General features: G+C 63.8%; 2 protein-coding genes across 13 annotated transcripts in view; both read left to right on the forward strand.

The window, feature by feature from the left end:
• The window catches only part of PRDM16 (PR/SET domain 16), a 292797-nt gene that overhangs the window by 230306 nt on the left and 43164 nt on the right, over positions 1–19327 (forward strand). For 2 of the 12 annotated variants that reach the window (XM_082687644.1, XM_082687639.1), the window contains exon 1: positions 19012–19259. The exons of 8 other annotated variants lie outside the window; for them this stretch is intronic. In XM_082687644.1, the coding sequence (XP_082543770.1) occupies positions 19032–19259 (228 nt within the window). In that variant the 5' untranslated portion in view covers positions 19012–19031. Of the gene's footprint in view, positions 1–18955; positions 19260–19327 lie in introns of those variants that run through there. 2 more of the 12 variants (XM_082687640.1, XM_082687646.1) reach the window with 2 other exon arrangements.
• Positions 1–19327, forward strand: part of ARHGEF16 (Rho guanine nucleotide exchange factor 16) — a 203003-nt gene that overhangs the window by 103712 nt on the left and 79964 nt on the right. The window lies entirely within an intron of this gene.

Consider the following 19327-nt stretch of genomic DNA (forward strand, 5'->3'; position numbering starts at 1 on the left):
TAATACACTCCATGTGTCCCCTCAGCCGGCCACAGTCCCTTGTCCCCAATTGTCACCTACTTGGAAGCTCTGGAAACGAATCCAATGCTTCTTTCATCCCGTCACCGGGGACACGGCGTGTTAATGCTGACCGTATGTGCAGAACCCGCGTGTTAGGCCAGAGACTTCCGGCCAGGGGCCGGTCTCCTGCTGCGTGCAGCCAGATTCTTCCAGAACCGCACTGCTGTTTTCGGACAGAAGGTCCTGTCTGCTGGGCTGGAGGTCGAGAAGCTGTGTGAGGGGCGTGCCCCTGCCGTCGGGGGTGGGCCGAGTGTGCCCTGGACGGCCTGGCTTCTCTCCTGGGGACGAGCCCCTGGCCGCAGCGGTGGAGCGTGTCGAGCTCTGGGGGGCGAGGACACCCGGCGCAGTGTGGCTGCAGGGTTGCTGGCCTTGTCTCTGATGAGGATGAAGCGCCAGTTTCCAGAGCTGGACGCTGCGGTCCTTGGGAAGAGGGGAGACCTTGGCAGGCCGAGTGCTGTGCCCAGGAGGGCCACCAGGGCCACGGTGGTAGCCGAGCCTGTCCTGGCTAATGGTAAGGATGGCAGGAGCCACTGGGCTGTCCTGCCCCACGCCGCACGTGGAACAACCCTGGGAAGTGACAGCAGCGATGGCAGACCCTGTCCCGCCCCAGGAGGTGGGGAATGGGCCGTGGCCCGCGGTTCCACACGTCTCCTTTTCTGTAGCGGACCTGCCTCAGCAAGACTGAGTGAAGACACCGGCCCAACAGCCACAGCTGCGTCTGCACAGCAAGTGCCTATGGGGGGGCCTTCCTGGGACCCCTTCCCCGTGGCCCTGCGCAGCCCAGATGGAGATAGGGTCCCAGCGGAGAGGAAGCCACGCAGGATCCAGAGCCAACACGGCAGCAGGGATTATCTAGAACCTTCTCCAATGCTCCCCCTCAATCCCGTGTGGAGTCCAGAATGATCACTGTTTGGTTCAGGGGGAGGAAAGCTCACAGACAGCAGTTTGTCCGAGCAGCCACGGGATCTGCCCGTGGTATAGGAAACGTCACCCAGCTGGAACCCAAGGTCCATTTAGGGCACAACAACCGGCCAACGCTGACTTCCTCCGGGGAAGGAGCAGTTGCAGAATAGGATGGAAGGTGTCCCAGACTTTGTGGAAAGGCCCCAAACAGGCCAGGGGGAAGAATGAACTGGAAGGAGTTTGGGCAGGCAGGAAATGACACAGCCCGAAAGACCACAGGCCTGTGCGGGCGTCTGCTGGTGGCCAGCCAGCCCCGGGATGTCCATGCGGAAGGTGAGGGAAAGCACCCCTCCTGGCTCGGCCCCAGCTCCCAGCAAGACTCCTCTGCCAGGAGCCCGGGGCGGACACCCATCCGGGGACCGCGACCCTGCACCCGCAGATGCCCCATTCCCGTCTCGGCATTTATAGTACGAATCTCAAATCCCACGGAAAACTCTATGACAGAGGGGACATAGTGACATGGGGCTCGGCCGCTCTGCACAGGACGGCCAGGAGGTCCTCCGCTGAGAACCAAGGGGATGTCGAGAAGCACAGGTGGGCAGCCACACACCTCGGCTCCTGTGAGAAGAAGGGATCCAGCAGGGGACCCCCGGAGTCAGGAGGTTCCCGGGAGGGGAGGAGCTGCGGACGGGAGGGCGGGAGGGTGGGCGGGGCCAGCAGGGCGGAGGCTGGGCGGGCATGAGATGACCAGCTCAGAGGTGGCTGGCGGTCACGGGGCTCCAGGCCCACCTGGCTGGCCAAGGGCACTGGGGGCTTGATTTAAGGGCTCCATCTCCTTCAGAAGAACCAGCGTGTCTCTCCAGAACTCTCCAAAGGGCAGGGATCTGAAGGCGCCGCCACAGGCAGCCTCACTACATAGAAGGTGGTGAAGGACCCCCCGGGATGTCTCCCCCAGGAGGAGAGGTAGAGACCAGAACCTGGAGGCTGGGTGCAGCCCAGGGGCCGTCCCACCTGGCAGATCCAGGCGTGCGCAGAGCGGACCCCAGGGGACACCTGCTTCTCAGCGGGCCAGGAGCCAGCGGCCACCATCCTCCCCCGACAAAGGCTGTGTTGGAGGGCCCACATGCCCCACGTGCCCCACGGCCGATGTCCCCGAGATTGCTGTCCGCGGCTGTCATTGTCCTTCGACAACTGGTCTAACCATCGGGGGCAAATGGACGCCACCGTCCCTAATGAAACGTTCCACCGGAAGATAGTTATTTCTGGGGGATTCCACCCCCTGTGGAGGGAGTCGCCGGCGGACAGGCCGGGGGTCTCGGGGAGGAGTCCAGGTGAGCACGGGCGAGCCGAGACGTCCAGCTGCGCCTGCGCACCACTCTCAGATGTCTGCCTTTGGGGGAGCGGGGGGCAGCGTCTACATTCACGGACGTCTGCCTCTGGGGGAGAGGGGGGCAGCGTCTACACTCACGGACGTCTGCGTCTGGGGGAGCCGGGTCGGCGTCTACACTCACGGACGTCTGCCTCTGGGGGAGCGGGGGGCAGCGTCTACACTCATGGACGTCTGCGTCTGGGGGAGCGGGGGCCAGAGTCTACACTCACAGAGGCAGAACGTCCTGTGTAAGCTCCCCGCGACCCCACAAAAAGGCCCAACGCTGGCCCTACTGCCACCTCATGGTCGTGTCCAGAGGAATGCCTGCTGCCCCACGGGAATGCGCCCGAAGCTGCCTGTCAGGACGAAAGTCCTTTCGAAGAAGGAAGGCAGGAGGAGGAGGAGGAGCCGGACAAGCCAAACCCAGACCCTCGCAGGCCCCATTCCTGTGAGAACCGCGCGGAGCACGTGCCTCCAGGTCCCGGACCCGGGGCATCCACGCCGGCAGCCCCCCTTGAGTAGCTGGGGCTCCTGGGAAGCCTGGGCAGCTGCGTCTTTGCTGGGGCCGGGCCGCGACTGAGGCTCCGGGGCTCCAACACGGGAACGTGTAGAAGGAGTCCAAGAGCTGCTCCCTCGTAGTGGCCGCAGGGGCTCCCGCCGCCAGGGCCACAGGGGGCTTCCGGAAGGGCGCCGCGCTCAGACCGGCCTAAGCCCAGACCCCCGGCCCGCTCCGCCGTGGCACGGGGCTTCCGCTGCTTAAGATGTTTCTCCTCCCGGGGTGAGGTCTGGGGCACAGGTCTGTACTGCAGGTGGTTTCATGGGGTTCTTCGGGGTTCCTGGTTTGCCATCATGTGGGTCCCCGAGAGCAGCCACCGGAGCGCTCACCCCGACACCGCCGCCCGGGAGCGCAGAGGGGCCGGGCCATGCCCCGGCGGTGATCACGCAGGGACGCAGCTCCCCGGCCAGGGCACCTCTGGGTGAGGCTGGTAGCCCACGTCCCGTGGGCCTTTCCAGTTCAGCCCAGGTTACTGGAGCCTCTACATCCAGACCAGCCACTGCCCGAGCCACCCCCGCCGACCCCCCTCGCCCTGGCAACAGTCTTGTAATGACCTTGCACCCCTGCACGCGGCCCCCGGCGTGAGGGTAAAATGAAACCAGGCTGACGGCCACACAGTTCCTCGCCGCCAGAGCAGCGACCCCCTTCCCCACCCCGCTGCCCTAGGGGGACAGGGGCCTTCTGGAGACCAGGACCAGAGCACGGCCTTTAGTATCATGGTCCAACCGGGCGGATGGAAGCCCGACGTAGGGGCCCACCCCAGCCCAAGGCTTCTGTGATTGCTTGTCGAGACACCGTGTTTTCAGGTGACTTGTTCTTCCCACAGCCGAGCACACCGCTCTGGACCGCGTGGGCCGGCCCCGGCGCGTGGCTGCATGTGGGGGCCAAAGGGAGGAGACGAGCAGGGGTTGACCGGCCAGGGAGCCGCTAGGCCAGTGGGCCAGGCCTTGCGGGAGGAGGGGCCCCCGAAGCAGCCCAGAGCGGGCAGCCGTGGGTCCCGTGCAGTCCGTGCGGCATGGACGTGTGAGTCAGGCGGCAGCGTCAGCGATGACCCCAAGACCTTGTCTGGCCACTGGGGGCTCCCGCTGGACTCCCACGGGCTCCGCTGGCCTGCAGCTCCCCTGGGCCCCACGCACAGCCTGTGCTGAGCCACGGGCCTCCCCTGAGCCCCTACTGTGCGCGTGGCCCCGGGTCGCGGGGAGATCAAACACGGTCCCCCCTCTGAGCTGGGTCGGTCTGTGCTGGGCTCCACAAGGACAGACGACCCTCCCCGGAGGTAAGGATGAGGAAGGGGCGTTGGGGGCTTCTGGGAAGGAAGGTGTTGCTGGCAACACAAGAGCCCGTCTTGCGTCTTCCTCGTCCCACAACCCAAGGCCCCCTCCCCTCGCTCTGCTCAGCCGAGCACAAGGAGGATCCCCAGGGCTGGTGGCATCCCCGAGGTCAGGCGAGGAGGAGAAACACCAAGGGCTCCGTGCTGCAGCCACAGCCCAGATGTTGGCCGCGATGTCAGCCACAGGCCAGAGGGGTCAGGGCCCAGAGCCACCACGGCGCGCACAAGTCATAAATACCGTCTAAGTGGTTCCTGTCACCTCGCTGACGCCTGACTTCCATTCTGCAGCCGCTGACGGTGATTAATGAGAATTATCATTAACGCTAATCAGAGCCGTTTGGAGGAGGCTGGGGGAAGGAAATCCCTTTGTGGGGCGTGGGGGCCGCTCTGCCGGGCGGGGGCACACACGTGCACACACGGGTCTGGGCGCGGGGGCGGGCTGGCGGGAGGGGGTCTGGGCAGAGGGCGAGGAACGGATGCCGCGTCCGGAGAGGAGAGGCAGGCTTCCTCCAGGCCAGAACACAGGCCTCACAGCCCGGCTGGAAGGAATTCTCTGCCTGCCTCTGGGTGCGCTCGGGTCCTAACGGGCCTGGCCGGCCTGGACGGGCTTTGCACAAAATGAGAGCCGATGCTACGTGGTCGCTGGTGTGGTGCGGGGTGGGCACCCCCCGTGGGTTCCGACCCCTTCCCTCTGCATTCAGCCTCGACCGCGCTGCTCAGCCCGCGGCTGCCCCCTCCCGCCCCCTTCCCTCCCGTCCCCGAGGAAGAGGCAACCGCGCCGCCCAGCGGGCTTCCCTGCCCTCCGCATGCTCGCTGGGGGGGAGGGGGGAGCCCGTGTGGCTTAAAGATACAAAGTGTCCTTTTATTGGAAATATCAATTCAGAAAGGGGCTAGTAGTAAGCTGAGAATATTTGGATAAACTTGACGGCCCTTACAACTAAAAAAGACCTTTTGTTCCCTCCGAGAAAAAGGCCGCTGCACCACCCTGGGCTCGCTGGAGCCCTTCCAGAGAAAACTGAAGCGGGAGCAGAACGACCAGGGTGTCTCGTGAAGGATCTTTGCGCGAGGTCGAGTGTTTATTAGTATTTACTTTAGTTCATTACTAGAATGTGCAGTTAACATCCTACCGCATCACACGGGGCTGTCACCGCGTCCTCGGACCCTGAGCCTGGTCCACCCCGGCTGGTGCACACAGAGGGAACTCTGTGCCATGGGGGGCCAAGGGGGGCCCTGGGGGGCCGTGGGGGGCCGTGGGGGGCTGTCGGGGGCTGCTCCGCCATTTTCTTTTGCTCTGCTTTGCATTCAAGATGTTGACCGCGTGGCTCGCAGCGTTTATGCTCCGACAAGCAAAAGGGGTGTTTGTGGCGGGGGTGGGGGGAGAGGGATCAGGTTGCCCCAGGACAGGGGTCACTCCCTCCCCCATGTCCACTGACAGGAGGTCGTGCATGTGGACGGCACGGCAGGTGTGGCCTGAGGCTTGGGGGGTCTCCTCCAGCACAGAGGAAGGTCAAAGGCAAGCTTTGCTGGTGAGGTGGGGACCGGAGAGGAGCCACCTTTCAGGTGACCTTCACGTCCAGCACACAGACAGCCAGATGGCTTTTCGAGAGTCGCTAGGACACAGGAGGGCCTGGAGCTCTCCGGAAACGCTCTGCCCAAGCGTCTGTCTGTTGTCCAAAATGTGCGTGCAGTCCTACGGTTCTCCAGTTTCGTGGCTGTGCCTGGACTTACCAGCTCCTCGAAGGTCCCCGTGAAAGGACATCCCTCCAGAAGCCACAACATGACAAAAATCTCAATCCTAAATTTGAATCCTCTTCCACCCAAATGTGAGAAGACGAAGAGCCCCTCGGAGGCAGGTCGTTGGAGGGGACGACGAGCCCACATCGGGAAGGAGGTGTCCTGGCTGAGCGGGAGGGGGTTCTCACTCACGTTCCACTCCCTCTCCCCGCAAGCGACTCCAGCCGCCATCTGCCTGTGAGCGGCTCACGGGAACATCCCGGGATCTGAAGTCCCTGCCAGTCCGGCCGTGTCCCCACCAGCCGCGCAGAGCCGAGGACGGAGGATCTTCTCCTGGGTGGTTACGACGCAAGGACCCCTGGTGTGTCTGTGGAGCACGCGGTCTCGGGCATCCGCCGCTGTGCGGTCACAGCCTACTCGGTGACACCCGTGGCCCTGGGCCTGGCCAGCCGGCGGTCATCCTCTGGGTCATCTCCCCCTGCCAAGGTCCCTGCCCCTCCCCTCCCCAGGGCACGAAGAGCCTGAGGCCAGGACCTAGGACGGGGCTCCTTCCCCAGGGATAATGCTACGTGCCAACATGCAGTGTCCCTGGGGGCCTTGACCGAGTGCCCAGACAGCAGCCTTCCGCGGGGCCCTGGCACAACCCAGCCTGGGGTCCTCCGTCACCCCCAGGCTCTGAGACTTGGCAGAAATACTCTTGACCACAGGGAGCCACAGCAGGCCCTGTCTAGGACCGGCCCCCAACTGCACCAGGCGTCCGGTTTTCATCTAAAGGAGTGGCCGGACAGCATTGGGGGAGGCCACACACACAGCCGGGGACTCGCGGTCCAACGCGGGGTCGGGGCCTCCTCCCGGCAGAGAGCCAGACACCGAGCGCCCGTAGCCGTGACACGCACCCCAGGATTTTAGGGACACGATGTTTCCGGAGAGCCTTTCTGCTTCCCTGTAGAATATTCGCATAAACGGGAAATATTGAGCGGAGTGAGGTAGTCGTGTATTTTCAAGTAATTACACTTCCGAAGCCGGCTTTCACGATCTGTAGTTGATACACAAATGAATCACCGGGACGGGGCGTGTACTTAATTTTAAATATTTCGATTCTGCTGTGTTTGTCATTACGTTGTTAAAACACTAGATTGGGTGGTAAAACCAGGACTCCTCGTCTTCAACACAAGGCACTTGGGAAAGAATCAACCTGGAGACTATTTTCACTGAAGAAATAATCTCAAAATGATCATCTCGCGATGAGGACTGAACAAAAATAATTGAAAATACAAGGAAAGCGCTACGTTGTTTCAAGAGACAGAGAACCTTCTAGAAAAGAGAAGGGAGGGGGAACCACCCGCTCCCGACCTTCGAGGGATCGCTGGGGACCTGCTTGTCTGGCGTGGGGCTGGGAACCCAGGAGCTACCCCAGAGACCAGGTCTCCAGCACCTCCATCTGGAGGACATCTGTGGGGGTCCCGGCCCCCGGAGTGGGGCCTCGTGAGCAAGCCCTGGCGGCCACCACCAGCTGGGAAGACCTCAAAGGAAACCCTTCCGCCCAGAGCTGTTCTCACTGTCTGTGGGGAGCCCACGGTCCAGGAAGCCAAGGCAGAACGGTGGCCACCACCCAGCGCTGCCCCCAGAGCCAGGGCCCGGAGGAGGGATGGAGCCGTCTGCCCTCGCGTGTTCCCCTCCCGAGAGACCTCCAGTCCCCTCATCTGCCGGCGGCCTGGCTCCGGACAGCTGAGAGGGAGTCGCCCTAAGCCACGCCGTACACTCCCACCAAGCAGGCAGGGTGCTGCCTCTTCCCATGGGCTGGTATTCACACCCTGACAGCATCAATAGAAGCAGAGCCGCCCGAGCAGTCATATATTCTCCTATCACTCAAGGGAGGAAAGTGAATGCGCCCTCCCATCCTTTGCCTTTTTCAAGTGGGAAAAAAAAAAAAATACAATAGCAGAATCCACAAAGAAAGATCCCCATTAAAATGTTCCCAGGCTCTCAAACACCCCCATTTAAATTCTGGGTAATCGGCTGTATTGTGCTGCCCCCAGGAGGGGCCGTGGGGTGGTGGGTGCCGTTCAGAACCATTTGTGTCGTATAAAGGCTCGTGATTAGGTTTTTAATAAACCGTTTCGATTCTGTTTCCCGGGTTTGAATAGATGTTTGGAATTGGCTGGTGTGGACCTGAAAGGGATCCAGGTAACATCATCGTGGGGGACACACTTCCGATTCCTGTGGCGTGTCTCGTCGGAGGTGACCGGCTGTAGGAGCAGGACTGGAACCGTGGGGAGGAGGAGGGCTGCTGAACTTGACTGGTCCCATCTGTCATCCCAGACTGACTCTGCCCACTTCTGTCCATGAATAGTTTTCAGACCTGCTGATCGGACCGAGGGCGCCCCCAGCTTGGGAAGGAAGCCGGTTTCGGGCTCCGGGGGGGACACCTCACGCTGAGCTCACATCCAAGGGCAGGCCTGGGGAGCGTCCCGGGGTCCATGCCTGAGAACCCAGGTGGCCTCTGGCCGGGGTGACAGCTCGTGAGAAGCCCATGACTTCCAGAAAGAGGGCCCCGCCCCTCCCCATCGGTCTTCCACGTCTGGTCCTTGGGGAGGGTGGGGTATGGGAGGAAGGAAGGGCCCACTGGATCATAGTTACAGGACCTGAGCCTCACCTCACTTAACCAAGTAGACAGCAGGAAGCTCTGCACGTCCTGGGGAGAAAAACCCAGGAAGCAGGGTCATTACAAGCTGTTGGGAGGAAAAGCGCACCTCCGATCTCTCTGGAACCAGAACGAAGGGGCAGGCGCAGGCAGCCCCAGGCCCACATGTTAATGTACACAGACCTGGGCCTTCTGGGGAAGGAACCAGCACTGCCCATTTGCAGGGCATCCAAAGACAACAGCGTTGGCCCCGGAAGCCCTCTGCCAATGACCATTTTTGTATGTCAGGGAGCGGCGGGCCCTCCTTCTGGGGATGGGCAGGTGTTTGCTCAGCTTCGGCTCTGAGCTATTTGCAGGAGCTGATCTCAAAACATGAGGCCCGGTATGGAAGGCAATGCGTCACAGAGCTTCTCTAGACCGACACGTCCCCAAGGAGGAAGAAGGATGGGCTCAGAGAGTCGGGGCTGATGGCAGGAGAGGCACTAAATATACCCGGCCGGCTCCATCCTGGCCGTCGCCAGAGCCTCGCCGAGCACCTACTGTGTGCCGAGTCCCAGAGGATGCTGAGACGGACAAGCCAGCATGGCCTCTGTCCTGGGAAATGAGATGCTGTCACCTGGCCCCGGGAGGAATCTTACTGTCGTGCTGGACCCTGGAGGAATCGCAGCTCTGGTCTCCAACAAGGCAGGGCAGCTGAGAGGAGGCTGTGTGCTTCCTCGAGCAGAGCCCACGGGGGAACAAGAAGGAAGGGGTCCAGAGTGTGACAAAGGGGGACGAGGAAGGAAAGAGCCGCTGGGCAGAGCACGAAGCCTATGGAACAGGGCGGGGGGCCCTCAGGTGTCCGGAAGCGCCTCGCCCCTCTGTCTCTGTTAGTCACTGAGCATGCGTTGTCTGCCGGGATCTGGGAAGCAGCCAGATGAACCCGTGAACGCCGTTGTCATCCATGGGCAGAGAAGGAGTGACGGGGACGAGACGGCCCCTGCAGTCTGTCCTGTGAGGGGCAGGGACTGTGAGAGCCCGCAGAGGGGCCCACCCTGACGCGGGAGAGGTGTCCTTGTGTGCTGCCGCCTTTACAACTCCTGGAAGGATGTTCCCTTCTATCTCGTTTGGGAAGTGTAGGAAGCCGAAAGTGTCAGGGCAGATCTGGAAAACTGTGCCTCATCCACCCATCCATCCACCATCTGTCCATCTGCCCATCCGTCCATCCAACCAACCATCCGTCCATCCAACTGTCTGTCCATCCGTCCATCCATCCGTCTACCCACTCATCCGTCCGTCCACTTAGCCATCCATCCGTCCCTCCGTCCGTCCCTCCAATAACCCAGTCATCCGTCCATCCACCCACGCACCCACCGTCCGGCCGTCCATCTGTGGAGACATTCAGTGAGCCCCAGCGCACCCTAGTCCTTGGCAAGGCCCTGGGGAAGCCGTTCTTGGCCAGCAGCCTCAGGTGGAAGAGACGTGAGAAGGCCGAGACCGGCCGGACGTGAAGCCCTCGTCTGCGCGCATCACAGGAGGGTGCGCCCGGCCGCCAGTTCCCTTCACCCAGCCTGACTGCCCCTTTCTTGCTGTGCGATGTTGGGCTGGTTCCCGAGCTCCTCTGTGTAAACTTTCATCATCTACAAAGGTGGCTGCAACAGTGGCTGCCCCTTGGGGAGCGGGGTGATGTGTGACTCGGTGTGACTCTCGGGACTTGGTGGGGAGGTTCAGCAGTGGCTAGCGGCTAGAGCAGTGACGACAGTGTCTGTCATCCGCACGGGGTGGTGGCGGGAGGGACACGTCGCCTCCTCATGACCAAGTGTGGGGAAGAGCCCAGTGGGCCGCCCCGTGGACAGGGCCCGGAGAGGAAGGGTGCGGACACCGAACCTCTCTCCACCCGGCTGCGTCTGGTTCTCTGAACGGCCCGTCGGAAGCCAGCCCTGAGTGCAGCCTGCACAGTCGTGGTCCCCAGAGACAGGGAGGACAGGAGGGCGTGAGGACAAGGCCCGGGACTTGCGAGCTCCCCCCGAGCTCGTGGGCTGGAGGACAGAAGTCCCCGCCGAGGCGACAGAGCTGGTCGAGGGGAGCCTTGGCGACCTCTCAGCCTGGCTTCCACACTTGGGGCTTTCGTCCAGCAGGAGGAGGGTCCCGGGGCGCCTGCGGCCGTGCTGGGAAGCCTCCAGCCCCGTCTGGAGCAGCTCAGCCGCTGTGAGAATTCCTCCTGCACCTGCCGGGCGCGAGCGGGGCCGTTCGCAGGTTCTGCAGTGCGTCCCCATCTCTGTGGCCAGAGAACGGTCACGAGTGTGACACCTTTTAGGGCCTCGCATCAGCTTGACAGCGGGGCCGCTTCCTGCAGGCAGAGCCCGGGCTCCCACCTGCCCCCGGGCAGAGGCCCCGCCACAAGCGTTTGGGTTTGGTGGCTTGGGGTTTTTTTTTTCCAATCTTTTTCATGATCAAGAACAAAACAACAGTGTCTCACTTTAGAATGTCACAGCTGAGTCTGTGGTCATAGCAGCCCTAGGCTCGGAGGCTTCTGCTCCTGACCCAGCTTCAAATGAAATTAGGGTTGGAAAAAACATCTGGGCTGGTAGCTGTTAACCACAGGGGCCCGAGGGGCGGGGCGGGCCAGCAGGGGCCCGGGAGGGGTGCCTGTGTGGAACCTGCCCGCTGGGGGACTTCACAAGCCGGGCTGGTAGCCCTCTCCTGCCCAAACGTGCCGTGTGTTGGCAAGTTGGTGGCTCTTCGCGGCTCTGCACTGCCCTGGGCCTCAAACCCCCGATCAGCTTCCAGGCCCAGCCCCCAGTAGCCGAGGGGATGTTTCTGTCCTGCCAGGAGCAGGAACCCCATGAGCCGCTGCAGAGTAGGGCTGGGACCCTCCGCACTGGGGCTTGCTGGGGTTCCCGGTGGGGCCGTGCATCTGCACGTGAGCACCCACAAGACGGCTCTTGGCACACACACACCCCACTGTCCCAGCTCGGGGTGGGGGTGCACACAGGCAGAGAGCATTTGTACCCAGATTATACCTGGATTATCTGAGGTCAGAAACCTCTGCAAGTCCCGCTCGGCCAAGCACCACCCTTGTGGCACCACCCTTGTGACACCAGCCGTCCCCTCCGGGTGTCAGAAGGAAGAGAGGCCTGGGGTCTGAGGTTGCCTGCTTCCCTGGGCAGGTGCAGGCCCCATGGTGGGGGCCCCACTCCCTCCTCAGCAGCAGGAGCCGGCACCCGGGGGTCAGAGCGGCTGGCGATCGCCCTCCATCCAGCAGTGACAGGGGTGGTAGAGGCTTTAGCGCCGACTGCCAGGTGTGTGTCCCCACGGGGACATGAGGCCAGTCCTACGGGGCTGTGCTCGGGACCATCCACAAGCAGAGGACAGAGTGGACCCCGGCCTGAGCACCCGGGGGCTGGTATCAACAAGTCAACCCGGTTGCTTTTCCTGGGAAGTGTCGGTAGCCTCCGACACACTCCAGTGTCCTCCCGGGGTTGGCTGGGAGGGAGGGACGGCACTGTGGATGGAGGCGGCCCCCGGGGACACAGGAGCCTCCCTGGAGAATGTCCGCATGGGGCCCATCCACTGGTCCTCAGCTGGGTCCTGGGAAGGGGCTGGGCCAGTTCCTCACCCCTGCACATGCCTCGATGTTCCCTCCCGCCTCCTCTCCGCCCTGCTCCCCGCGGAAACCAGGCTGTCACACACAGGGCGCTCACCTTCCGGAAGAACTCTCCGTCTGACCACAGGGCAGGACACCTTTAAGGAGGACGCCCCTGTACACGAGGCCCCCGCTGCCAAAATTCGGTTTATAGACAACATCGCAGGCGAGAAGCTCATGTCATCGTGTGTCCTCGTCAGCGACGGCGGAGAACGCAGCCTATGGTCACAGCGGCCCCCTGGGGTGGCTAGAGCAGCCTGCCACCCCCTGCGGCGGGGCGAGGGGACGGGGTCCTGGGGACTCCCACTGTTCGGCCTCCCGCTCAGGAGGCCAGTGGGACACTGGTCCCGGGCTGTGACAAGGGCCCTCCCCTGCTGGACCCAGGGCTCCCCTCAGTGACCAGGGCTTTCTCTTGGGAAACACCGCCGGAAACTGCCGAGAGTCCCACACGCAGGTGGCCGGCAGGGTCTTGAGGGGAGACAGAGAGGACAGAGTCTCTTTGCTGGGTGCCCCTCTCTGACTCTCGGCCAGAGCTGGCTTGTCCCCTTTGGGGACCCCCTCAGGATTCCTGGTGGCCCCCTGACTACTTCCTGACAACCCAGAAAGCCCAGGGAAGGAGCCTGCTTCTGGCCACTGCCCTCATCACCCTGTGGTAGCAGAGCCCACCAGCCGATCTCTGAAGAGCTCACGAGCAGGTGCCGCCAGCCAGGGCAGTTGCTGTCCCTGCAGCCACCAGGGGCCGGAAATACGGCCCCACGGCACATGCACCCTAGAACACTCTGGGTGCCAGGCGCAGTGTGGGCCCGGGGCTCCGTCCTGGGGGTCTTCTGCAAGCTCCCAGTGAGAAACCGATTCCTCGTAATAGTGTGGCCCCGCGTGGAGACACAGGCCTCCCCACGGCCAGGAATCAGGAGAGGGCTCTCTAGTTCCAAAGGAGAAACGGAGGCAGGACCCCCGACAACTTCCCTGGGGTTGTCAAGTGAAGAATTATGCAATTTCGGGGCGGGAAAGCACATGGAGTTCAGAAAGTCCAGCCTCCCTCCTGAGCACCCTAGAGGGACGGCCACCAAGACCTCCTTGAATTCCCCTAGTGACGGGTGCTTGCCCCTCTGCAAGGCTCCCTGCCCACCTCATAGGCTGTTTGTGGCCCGAGGTCTACACAGACCACGACTGTCACTGACCCTCCTGAGGCGTTCTTCGTTCCTTTATTTACTTGGACACTTGAACGTGCTTGTCTGATCACCGTTTTGCCCGTGTGTCTGTCTTGGGTCAGGGCCACAGCCCATGGCTGACGGATGAGACACGCGTTCGGGAGGAAGCCCAGGCCCCAGGCATGCCCTCTGCCCGCAGCGCGTGGGGGAGCCCTTGGAGCAGGGTCGTGGTCAGCTCAAACCAAGGGCCGGAGAGCGGGGTTCTGCCCCAGATGACTCCACAGAGCCCTGCCCGGCCCCTCTCCTTCTCCCCTGTGCTACCGATGCTCGGGGAGTGAGTCCCACTCCGGGACACCCGGGGAGGGCTCCGGCTCTGCGCCACGCGGGGCTGAAACCCTGCTTCACCTCCAGCTTTCTGTGAACCCCGCTGCTGCTGGGGGGTCTCCCCGTCGCTGCAGCCCCCGCCCAGGCAGAAGCGGGGTGAAGGGCTGAGTCTCCCGGGAGGCAGGGAGGGGTGAGAGGAAACCCAGGGGCAGGGGGAGCAGGCTCGGGCACCGGCCACACACCCCACAGCGCGGGAGAGCCGCAGGCCCTGCGCGTCTGCGCACCTAGCGGGAGGCAGTATGCGAGCCCTGCGTGGCGCCTGGCGGCCTGAGGAGCTGCTGGGCTGCGGGTTCTCTCAGATCTCTGAAGGCATCAGGGCTCCACAATGCTCCGGGCTCCGGCTCTACGCAGAGAGGCTGCGTGCCACACGGGCACGACAGCGTGGCCCCCGGACCGTCAGAGCCCCAGGCGGGACCCCGGCTGCCTCCTGCACCAGCCTCATCTGGGCCCTGCTCTTGGGTCTCTGAGACCAAAGACCTTGACCCTTGTCGCCTGCTCCTGGACACACAAGAGCCACCGCGTCTGGGAGCCCCGCCAGGCTTCTTCGAGGCAAAACCCCAGAAAACACGGGCTTTCCAGCCCCTCTCCCCGTGAGCTCAGGAGCCGGGCCGGCCTCGTCTTCCAGAAAGGGCCTCCAGGAGCCCCTGTGTTTCCTGGAAGCGGTTCCTTCTGCGCCGCCCCCTTCCCTCTCGTGCCACCGACCCCCCCCATTCACAGCCAGAGCAGGTGTGGGGCCAGGCCCCATGACCTGCCTGCTGGCACCCCTGCTGCCTGCCCAGCCGCAGTGTGACCCTGCGCTGCCCGCCGTATTGCCGCTTCGTGCCTGGTCACGTTCCCACCAAGCCCCATGGTGAGAGTCAGGACGGGATGTATGAGCTCCTCCAAGCTCCGGGTCTGCACCCGGACGGCGCTGTTTCCGGAAGGCCTGGTCCGCGCCTCCTTCCATCGCAAGACGGACTTTCTGTCGTAGCCGCTCGTGGATGCATCGGCCCCAAGCACGGTGTGAGTGCGTGTGTGTGCGCCTGTGCGTGGAAACGAGAGCCACGCGGCTTTGTGGGCCTTCGAGAAGGGGTTGGGGTAGGAGACGGAGGCCGCTGCCGCGGGCACACGCCATGCCCAGCCTTCTAGCAAGCGGCCGGACCGCCCCAGGCCGGGGAGGCAGGAGGCCACACTCCCAGGCCCGCGCCTCCCTGTGTGCTCAGAATCCATTAGGAGAGGGGACGATGGGCGCCGGGCGGCCCGGCCTGCGCACACTCCCTGAGCAGGGCCGGCGGCCGGCTGGGCGTAGGAGATGTGAGAGCACCAGCCTAGCACACAGCCCACAGATTAGAAGTGCAGGAAACCTCAAATGATGTGCAAAAACATTGTCAAGGTTACGAGAATTTTCCCATCCTCTTGCTTCATAACTCAGCATTGCCAATGGGGGTGATTTATGAGCTGGGGGACCTGGCAGGGGGACCAGGGCTGGGGAGGCCTGTGAGGCCAAGTGGGGAGAATGGGCAGCAGGGCGGCTTCCTTTGGAGGCTCTGGGATTCCTGAGGCTCAGCCCCAAATACCCGGAGCAAGGCTTTGGAATGGGATCGGACCAGGGAGCCAGTTTTCAAATCTGGGAAGAGACTCAGCCCCAAGGCCCTGGAGGCCACTGCTGGCTAAAGGGGCCAGGGGCCCAGAGGGGGTGCCCAAGGGGCTGGTCCATGCCCCCCTTCCTCCTCAGACACCCTGCTGCCTTGGGGCTTGGCACCCATCCTTCCCATCCGCTCGTGACTGTCTTGGTTTCCTGGGGCCAGAGCAGATCTCAGCCGTGCTGCCAAGCTGGGGCGGTGTTTGCGAGGAAGGGTAGTCTTCACCTGCCCCACCGGCGCTGGAGTGTCTCACTGTGGAAGAGGCAAGAGAGGGACGTGTGGTGTCCAGGCCTGCGTTCCCAACCCCGGGACCCCACAGGTCTTGGAGTAGGTGCAGAGACCCTCCCTGGCCCCCCACATCTCCCGCCCCCCACTGCTGGGATCTCTATCTCCTCTTACAGGAAACAGGACAATACCCGTCCGGGCCTCAGGGGCCTGCGGTGACCAGGGAAGGCTGGCGCAGGCACAGAGAGAGAACCGCGCTCCCGGCGGCCCAGCTCAGCCTCTGCAGAGTCCCCGGGGAGCAGGGACAGATGAGAGGAAGGGAACTCAAACGTCTGTGCCCCATTTCTGCCTTCCTGGAGTCCGAGAGGGCACGGGCCTGTGGTGTCCCTCCGCAGAGCCAGAGGCGCGGGGGCTGCGTCCCGGGAGCGCTTTCCCGGTCAGAGAGGAGCAGCGGCGCCCAGGCTCCGGGCCCTCCGCCCGCTCCATCATTCAGGTGGACCCAGTGCGCCCAGGTGACACCCCGATGCCCAGCCACGATGGCGGACACAGGCCTGGGCCCTCTCCCGACTGGCTCAGGGGCCCCCAGACTGGGACTTCTGCCTTCTCGGGAGGAAAGGCCCGCAGCCCCCCTGCTGCTGCTCAGAGGGAGGGTTCCAGGGAGAAGGACGTTCCCTCCAGCCCTCAGCGCCCGCCTGGAGGTAACTCCCACCCCGTGACCAGCCAAAGTGTCAGGGGCTGGGGGACCAGGTCTTCTGGGCCAGAGGGGAAGGGCGTTTCCCGGGAGTCACCAGGAGGGAAGGTGCTGTCTGGGGAGCTGCCCCCAGATGGGGACAGAGACAGACTGGTGTCATGCGGCTGAGTGACCAGCCCTTCACACAGGCTTGATGGACCTGGGGTGGCTGCCCCAGCACAGGGAAGGGTCAGGACAGGGGCCAACCTAGAGAAGAGAGAGAGGCTGGTCAGACGAGGACCGGCAAGCTCACCGGAAGGCCGGGTTTGCCCACCCAGAAGGCGCTCTCTGTGGTGCCGGGTGGGGGGCGGTGGGGGACCGACCAGGCGGACGGCAGTGTGGTGGGCTCTTGGGCCTGCAGGATGCACACAGCAGGGAACGCTGGCTCACGGTCGGCAGGCCAGGCTGCCGGGGGCAGGGGCGGGCAGGGGCGGGGCAGGACCCCACAGGAGCCTGAGCGCCGTGGGCAGCTGGGGCTCCTCTGCTCTGCCTCATGTCCCCCGGGACGAGTTCCTGGAGCAGCCGAAGGGTCACGCACCCTCTCCAGGGTGACAGAGATGTGGGGCAGCAGAGGAGTCCAGTCCGTGCAGGGCTTGGTAGGCAAGCCTCTTGGGGAATGAGCCTGCAGGACCTCGAGTCCCCACCCGGGGTTGGGGCCTGGCTTGGGGCCCCCAAATCTGTGTTGGAGACCCGCATCCCAGGACCTTCCCATGCGGGGCAGTGTGGGGAGGACAGACGGGAGAGCGGGGCATGGCAGCGGGCGCAGAAGGACTTGGAGGGGCAGACACCCCCCCAGGGAGAGGCAGGTGCCGGGAGCCCGGGGTCTCTGCTCAGGGTGGGGGCCTGCAGGCTGCCTTCGGCCATGTCCTCGCTGGGACGGCTTTCTCTTTTCCCAGAAACACAACAGACCGCCCCCACCCCCACGTGAATGCCCCTCACACGCGTGCTCACATGTACACACGCGTGCACATACGTGCTCAAACGGGACGGGGCTCCCAAGCGCTCAGAGCGGGGGTTGGCTGGTCCGTTAGGGATAACTCTTCTGCCAGCGGCCAAGTGGGGAGACGGGCCCACGCCCGTCAGGGTGAAGCCACACGCCTGAGGCAACAAAGGGGCCCCAAGGGACAGCAGCTGCGGCAGCAGGGGTGCGGGCACAGGACACGGCTGTGACGGTCCCGGCAGCCAGCGCCCCTTCCCCGGCCCCATCCTGTGCCACGGGCGGGGCTGGACAGAGACAGAGGTTGTGGGGTGGGCACCCCACAGAGCCAGGCCCCGGCGCGGGGAGGGGAGGGGTGCATGGGTCCTGGCCACCCGCCCCCCCCCCGTCCTCCCTGCGGCAGAGGAAGGCAGCGGCGCCGACCTATCAGCTGACAGCCGCAAACCCCAGGTTTTGCTTTGTGGGTCCTCTGCGGGTTTCCTGCAGTTGGGGCGGGAGGCGTGAGGAGGCGTGAGAGGTGTGGGTGCCGGACAGGGGCCTCTCCCATGTGGGCCTGCGCTCCTCCCCCTGCTGGCCAGCCCGTGGTGGCCTCCTGATGCCCCCCGTGCCCCCGGGGTGCCCCGAGGGTCTGGACACAGGCAGCAGAGGGCAGGGGGCTGGACGGACAGCTTCTCTGTGCCTCGCTGTCCCTCCACCCCTGCCTGTCCGTCTCTCACCTCCCACCCTGGCTAGGACTCCTGGCCCCTCTCCCCTCTCTCAGAATTAGAGGGGCTTTTTCCCATCTGGGAAGAGCCCCCCAGAGAGGAGAATCACAGACCCGAGGCTCCCGGGTTTATCCCTTCCGAGTCAGCCTCCGGGGACTCCAACAAAGCTGGGCCCAAGCCTGTCAGCCCTGACACTTGCCGGGCATGGGAGGGGGGCACGGAGGGCTGCGTTGGCTCCAGGAGGGGTTTCCAGGAGCCCTGCGCTGTGTGCGGGCAGTCGGGGCACAGGCAGTTTCTGTGCCTCCCGCAGCAATACCCTTGCCCCCAAAACTGTGCTTCCTTGTCCCTGGGAGGCCAGGCACAACCCTTGGCCATCCTGTGGACATTTGGGGAGCAGCTGTACTGTTGCAAAGCATCCTGAGTTGCTGGTCAGAAGCAGCCTCTCCGGGCCTTGGGGGGGCAGCTTCTTGCCCTTCCTGGGTCCCTATCATTCAGAGCAGGGGCTCGGGACGCACTCCAGGGATCAGAGGCCACGGGGCCAGAGGAATCAGTCTCCTTGGTCTTTGCTGGGACAGGTCACTACCTGCCCTTCCTGAGTGTATCGGGTCATTCTGACGCCCTGCTCACCCGGACACCCTTTCTTCTTAGGCTTCAGCCCCTCCCTCTGACCCTCTAAGAGCTGGGGCTGGACCTCCCAGGAATTTGGCCCAAGAGGCTGCTGGCCCCCAGGCTCTGGATTCAGATCCTGGGGCAGGGACGGAACGGAGCAGGGGTGGGGATGGGAGGGGCCTCTGCTGCCGTTTCACCTCAGGCTCCCGAGGTCCAGGGGCGCCCCTCCCTCCGCCGGGAATGGTAAATGACGCGCTCAGAGATGTGCACCCTGAGACGCACGTTCAGAGCCCCCTGGCACCGACAAAGTCACCGAGCCCGTTGTGGGTGCGCCGGCTTCGGAGGGTGGGCCAGAGGCCAGGTCCCAGGTGTCACATGGAAACTTCCCGCCTTTAAGAATACGGAATGCTTTTCTTACGTTCGGGGTGACGTGAGTCCTGGTGGGGAAATGCACACGTGCACACGCACACTCACACCGGCTCAGACGCAGCCACACACCCCAGCAACACCTCTACCTTCTAGAATGTTTTCCTGCAGCCGGGCGCCCCAGCGCCCCTCAACAGAGGGCTCTGTTCTCAAATGCGGCGGCCTCTGCTTTCTCACATGTGGGACGGCTGGGGCTTCCTGCAACCCCGGGGGCCTCCGTCGTGGCCGGGCCAGGGCGGCCGGCTGCTCGGTGAGCAAAAGGGCCAGCCTCCCGCCCCTCTACTGGGCTCTCAGAGGCTCCTGGGACGGGCAGCTGGG

Source organism: Mustela nivalis (assembly GCF_964662115.1).
Source record: "Mustela nivalis genome assembly, chromosome: 10".
Classification (NCBI taxonomy): Eukaryota; Metazoa; Chordata; class Mammalia; order Carnivora; family Mustelidae; genus Mustela; species Mustela nivalis.